Source organism: Protopterus annectens, chromosome 2.part0 (genome assembly GCF_019279795.1).
Source record: "Protopterus annectens isolate FY-2018-M chromosome 2.part0, PAN1.0, whole genome shotgun sequence".
NCBI lineage: Eukaryota > Metazoa > Chordata > Ceratodontiformes > Protopteridae > Protopterus > Protopterus annectens.
The window spans coordinates 1,171,541,580-1,171,548,345 of NC_056728.1; the positions used below are offsets into that span (position 1 = coordinate 1,171,541,580).

Consider the following 6,766-nt stretch of genomic DNA (forward strand, 5'->3'; position numbering starts at 1 on the left):
TTCCTAAAAAGGCACTATGTGGGAGGCAAGGGTCTTTGCCAGTAGCCTGAAGCTCAAGTGAGACAGATGCAGGCCATCTCTAGCAGAGCATCATGGTCTGTTGATCATATCTTCCTAGGCTGTCAGGTACTAGATCCCCCTGGAATGACACCAGAAACTAAGCCGATTGTTAAAGTCAATCATTTTCTGTTTGTATTGAGGCATAATTCTGGGTGACAGTAGAATGCTGCTTAAGACTAAGGACATACTTGCCTGGGACACATATTCAGTGAACTCAATCATGTCTCTCTTCATATAGTCCAGGGAGGTACATCTCAAGTTGTTCACACAAACATGGACTATGACAGAGTCATAACAGTACCTGTTGTTGAGAGACTTAAGTGCGTGTGTGATATAGCAGATTCTGGCACCTGACAAACAACTAACTATGACGTTTTCCTTATCCAGCCTAGTAAGAGGCACATTTGTGTGTCTCACAATGGAGTCTCCTATGACTAATATGTTGGGTTTATGGTTAAGTCTTAGTGGTTGTGAGACATGGGTGTGTGGATTATGCATGGTATGTGGTGTGGAGGGTTATGGAGTTCGTATGTGTTTTTGCCTCTGAGGTATCCTTTGTTTGGGTTTGATTTTATTGAGAACCCACACATATGTGGGTGGGTGTAGTGTAGTTGTGGGTGGTGTTTGAGGTGTAGTGATTGTGTTGACAACCTTCTCACTGGTTGTTAATGTAATTGCATCTCTCACAAATTGTGTTCCTAGGTGGTAGTAGTAGATGGTTGTCCTTCTACATGGGGCATTTGCTACACTGTCTCAGGATGCCCATATCAACCAGGCTGACAGGAGAAACTGTAGGAAATGCTTCATCCATATTTGTCAGAATCTGAGGGAGAGAGGCCAGGGAGAGCTAAGGGGTAGGCGTAAAATCCCAGTGCTTAAACCAAAACCAAGACGCTTAGAATAACACTTTCAGTTTAAACAGGGTAAAAACAAGCAGTAATAAATGCAGCAGAAAAGATGTAATTGAACACTTTAGAGAACAACTAGCAGAAAAAACAGATGAAGTAATAGAGTAGGAGGAGGAAACACAAGTAACATAAAAGCAGCAAAAATGTGAAATGCATTATTTCTTATTGTAACTTTTATCAATGGAAAGTTATTTCTTATTACTGTGCACTTTGGATGTCTCCCTGAAAATAACCAGAAGTGCTAAATGTCATATTTGAATTACCAGGTTGACAAGTTAAAAAGACATCAGGCAGTAAATAATCAGGTAATGACAAGATAAAAGCCAACACACACGCGTGTACGCATGCATGCAAACACTCACATGCATAAACAGATGCACGTACTAAACACAGCAAATCTATATTCATGCATCTTGCAAATTTTGTTATATTTTAGTTATATGATTAAACCAGAATTAACATATGAAATATTGCAATCCAAGTAACTTCATGTACATGTGTTTAAATATAAATCTGCTATCTGTGTTTCTAGAATGGGTATTTGTGATTTGAATGTATTTGTTTCTATATAATGTTCACACATCTAATTAAAATAAATTTTCTCTGTTTTAAAAATTTTGGGGCTATCACCTTTATGAATTTGATATGTAGCATTTCACCTTTAAACTGATTATGCTTCAGGAAATGTCACTGTACACAAATGCTGAACCTTGCACACTTCAAGCATTTAGTAGCTATTCAATACTTACACCAGTGCCCCCTGTGTAGCCTGTCCTGTGGTCTCACTATCCATATTTAAATATCACATAAGAAAAATAATAAAATAATAGCATTTGCACTTTACAATAGCATTTATATTTATTTGTATGACCTACATTCAAAGTACAGTGCAAGAACAAAATGGGTATGCATTTCAGTGTATGATCAATACCACACAGCTTTCAAGAAGGTAAACTGACTTACTTACTGCACAAATATACATCTTCAACAGCTGAATGTAAAGCAACTGAATTAGAATGTATCATTTTACCTCCACTTTTCAAGCAGTAATTAATATATATTTAAAATATTAACTGAATTCTGCATGGTAGTTTCTTAACAGTTACTTTACAACTTAAAGCTACCCACTGTTACGATCTGTAAATGAATGCATTGCTGATTTTTTTCCTAGCTAATTTAGGAAATATAGACTTCAAGATTTATCATCACATACACATGCCCAGAGTTTGAAACTGCTTAAAAATGCATTTCTGAAGAGTAAATAGAGCTTTGTCTTACCTTTCCAGCTGTGTCCATGTTCACTCATTTGCTCTTATAAACTAAAATGTAAAAAACAGTTTGCTTGAATTATTTGTACTGTCAAACGTCACCCTTTGGTACTATGCCAGACAAATACAGAAAGTTTGGCTTATACAGACACACACTCTTATACACCTACGCACACACATACACATGCGCTCATGTGACCAAACTCTCTGTTAAGCGTTGCAAATCATGCTAGCCTTTGCATATTTAACTAATTTAAAGAAAAGTATTCCCAAAGCTAAAGCCATGTATCCAATTTATAATATCATGTTTCTTAATGCTCACTATAAATCACTATCAGATCAGTCCAGTCAGGAGTTTTAAACATTGTTTCTGGGACTGATAAAGAAATTCCACGATTCCTTTGAAACACCTTCAAGTCATCAAGATATTTCCTCACTGTTCTAACAGTCTGATGTGATGGTTTATATAATATTTTGTGATACATTTTGTTCTACAAACCACTGTTTTGAAATGCCACAAAATGTCTACTATTAACTATATTAAGAAGTCCTTAACTACTGTCTTGTAGTTGGTCTGAGTTTTACTGTTTTTTCTGCAGGATTTATAGTACATAAAATAAATAAATACATACATTTATTTATTTTTTATGTACTATATACGTCTGCCTGGGAAGAAATAGGTAATCACAAAGAATAAGTACCTCATACAGATGCCTCGCCAAAATGGGAGAGCTTGGTTTTGGTTCACAATCGGACACATAAATATTTTCTTAGGCCAGAGTTATGATTGCCTTCTTGTGTAAACAGTGTACAATGTTTTAACTTGCTCCTTACTTCTTGGTGCTATAATTATAATAAATAGTTCACTGCTGCAGAGCTTGGGAGTTTATCTCTGGTGTCAGTGTCACAAATTTAGCTATTATGTAAATGCATGAAGGTAAGTGAGAGAAGGCAGGATTAAAGATGGAAAAGCTAATTCTCTGGAATCATGTTGTTCGAGCGACACATCAAGTGCCAATTAATCAAAAAAAAGCAAGCAATGTTGTTAGATCAACAAGTCTGTTATCAAGTGCCAATTAATTTAAAAACAAAACCCTCATAGGAATATATATTTTTTGCAACCCCATAAGAGGTGATACCTCCCATACCCAGAAAACTTAATGATACCTACTCTGTGATCACACAACAGTGGCGAATGGAGCAATTGATACTGTTACAGGATTTATTGAAATTAACCACATCCTACTTATTTGATGGATAAATAATTCTAACCAAGTTGTCTGATAATAATCTTCATTGAAATATCAAGTGTTTGCAAAAAAAAAATCATATACCATAAAGAAATCATTTTTACAGTGGGGCAAGCCCCCCGCGATTATCCATTGTGGACATTTTGCTTCCACACCTTCAAGGTCTCTATATAAATGCCAAATTCAAGGTCACACAAACTTGAAAAAAAGGGAAATGCATACCTCTCAAGTGTACCTAATTACGAGGAAAGTTCCTCATTTTGGGTGTTAAAAATTCCATGTTCCTCAAAGTTCCACTTGTCAGAGTCTGTCACACATTTAGTGTTAGGAATTTTTTTTAACTGATATCCATGGTAAATAGTACAGAATCATATTAATTCATCAAAAGAACTTTTTATAAGTAAAAAGTAGCACGTTTTAAACATCCTGTGGCCTTCCTAGTTGAAGTTGGTAGTAAGCTGTTGGGAAGTGTTCCACATTTTGCTCATTTGTTCCACATTTTGGGAGGCAGTGTTACTCATTTAGTAGATGGAAGGTTGAGAGATATTCTCTGCAAAATAAACACAAAACTCACCTTTTCCCTGTTCCTTATTCTGTGATAAAAAAACATCTGTTACATACCTGTTTCTGATATAGCAAAACATTTACAACAAAAAGCATGCAATGTACTTCTGATGATTGAGTACCCTAAAAGGACACACAGTTACTTGCTCCATGGGGAAACCTGAGAGATATCACCAAATAGTCCAGCACCACTATTCTTACTGCAAATTAACTTTATTTACAATGACAACACTGGAATGCAGCCTGATTTCATCCTCTATGTAGATTCTTCATTGTAATCTTGGAGGTAACATTGAGAGGCTAGAATTATACAGTTACAGGTATACAGCTTAGCAAGCTCCTGCCTGGTGCCCTGCAGAGTTCTACAGCAGCTGAGTGACAAAAGAGAGACTTTGGAGTGATTAAGTATAATTTTTCTGCATTTTCTTGCTGCCTTTAGCTAATTCCACCTAAAACACCAATTTATTAGAATTTCTATGGTTTAAAAAGCTTGTTTCAGCTACATATTGTACTTATTTTACTGCCTGCACTTTAACAAAGTCATTTTTGTGTTTAAATTGCCTTTTTAACTGTTGTAAGCTACACACTCATGTGTGATAGCCATTTATGCGCATTTAAAGTATTTTTTTTATTGTACTTTATTTTCTGAAAAAAAACAAAAAAAAATACTTGTTTTCCTGCCTTTCTAATCTAGTACAGTACCGTTTTCAAGTTAGTGTTGAATTCAGGGCTGTGTTACAAGTTTCTGAGTTTGCTCATACCTTACTTGGATAGAAGGAAGTTTCTCTGTTCACCTGTGAGAGAGGGGAGCTTTGAGCAGCCTATCTGTCCCTGGAGGAGTGGTTTCAGCCTAGAAATTAGTAGTTTGTTGGCCATTTTGGGCTAATTTCTATCTTTTTCATTTCCCTGCTATAAACCCTGCATTTGTGAGGTTTTTGCGCTTGTATACAGCTCAGCAAGCTCCTGCCTGGTGCCCTGCAGAGTTCTACAGCAGCATAAAGACAAAAGAGAGACTTTGGAGTGATTAAGTATCATTTTTCTGCATTTTCTTGCTGGTTTTAGCTAATTCCACCTAAAACACCAATTTTTTAGAGTTTCTGTGATTTAAAAAGCTTGTTTCAGCTACATATTGTACTTATTTTACTGCTTAAATTGCCTGTTTTAACTGTTGTAGGCTACACACTCAAGTGTGATAGCCATTTCTGTGTATTTAAAGTGTTTTTTTGATTGTATCTGCTTTATTTTCTGAGAAAAAAAACAAAATAACAAAAAAATACCTGTTTTCCCGCCTTTCTAAGCTAGTATAGTCCAGTTTTCAGGTTAGTGCTGAATTCAGGGCTGTGTTACAAGTTTCTGTGTTTGCCCATACCTTACTTGGATAGAAGGAAGTTTTTCTGTTCACCTGTGAGAGAGGGGAGCTTTGAGCAGCCTATCTGCCCCTGGCAGAGTGGTTTCAGCCAGAAATTAGTAGTTTATTGGCTATTTTGGGCTAATTTCTGTCTCTTTCATTTCCCTGCTATAAAACCCACATTTGCACGTTTTGTGCGCCAGGCAGCACCAGTTAGCTAGGGTTATTCCTGGCTCTAAATCTACTCTTCAATTTTTCCCTTGGAACTAGACAAACTTTCATCTTAAACACTCAGTCCATTCACTTCTCAGCCCGGCTTGTGCTCAAAACGCATAGCAAGCACTAATAAACCTTAGCACTAGACCCCCCCTATACTGTAGAGAAGGACAAGGCTCTCTATTCGACCTTACCAGCCAATCAGTAAAACAGTTCACTGTACCTATCCAGGCATGTCTAAAGGGCAGTTTCATGTGTACTCTCCGGTCCAACTGGTGAATCTGGGTATTTTGAGGCAATGCTACAACTGCCTCATGTACACAGACAACCCTCTCCTCCTACCACCAAACACTAATACATGCAAGAGATGAAATTATACAGCCAAACTGAAGACTAAGCTATCTCAACCCAAGACTGGACCAGATAGTCAAGAGAAAAAGGGAATTACTTGCATCACACCACCAGTCTCACATAGACCTAGGAAACCAGCACAGGCAAAAAACACACATAAATACACAAAAACATACCCGTAGGCTCTAAATAAAAATCTGCAAAAGCAACAGAGACCTCCAAAGCAGGCACCCAAGCAACCACCCCCCCGACACAAACCATGAAACACATACTTCACAAAACCAGTGTGCCACGCAATCACAGCCATTAAGGCAAAATAACATACCCAACACACTAGTAATAGGTGACTGTACAGTCATGCACACTGATGTCCCATTCACTAGGCTGAACAAGGAGAAGGTTATTGTTAGCTGTCTGTCGGGTGCCGGGATCTGCCACATAACACAAGCACTCAGGTCACTCCAGAACAAGTACAAATATGACTCTATCATTGTCCATGATGGTGTGAATGACCTGAGCCGTGCCTCCCTGGACTACATGAAAAGAGACATGTAGGAGCTCTATGATCACGTAGCCCAGGCCGGTATGACCCTGACCTTGAGTAGCATCCTGCCCTCACCACGAATGATAGCACGGTATATAGAAAAAATGATCAATTTCAACAATTGGCTAAGCTTCTGGTGTTATTCAAAGGGGATCCAGTGTCTGTCAGCCTGGGACGACATGCTAGACAAGCCATGCTGCTTTGCTAGATACGGCTTGCACCTGTCACCCTTAAGCTTTTGAATACTGGTCAAGGCT

General features: G+C 37.8%; 1 protein-coding gene across 1 annotated transcript in view; it reads right to left on the bottom strand.

Moving 5' to 3' along the window:
• Positions 1-2,339, bottom strand: part of LOC122792828 (alcohol dehydrogenase class-3-like) — a 286,376-nt gene extending 284,037 nt beyond the window's left edge. The window contains exon 1 of the mRNA XM_044060387.1: positions 2,247-2,339. Within this exon, the coding sequence (XP_043916322.1) occupies positions 2,247-2,264 (18 nt within the window). The 5' untranslated portion in view covers positions 2,265-2,339. The remainder of the gene's footprint in view (positions 1-2,246) is intronic.
• Between the last annotated feature and the right edge of the window lie 4,427 nt (positions 2,340-6,766).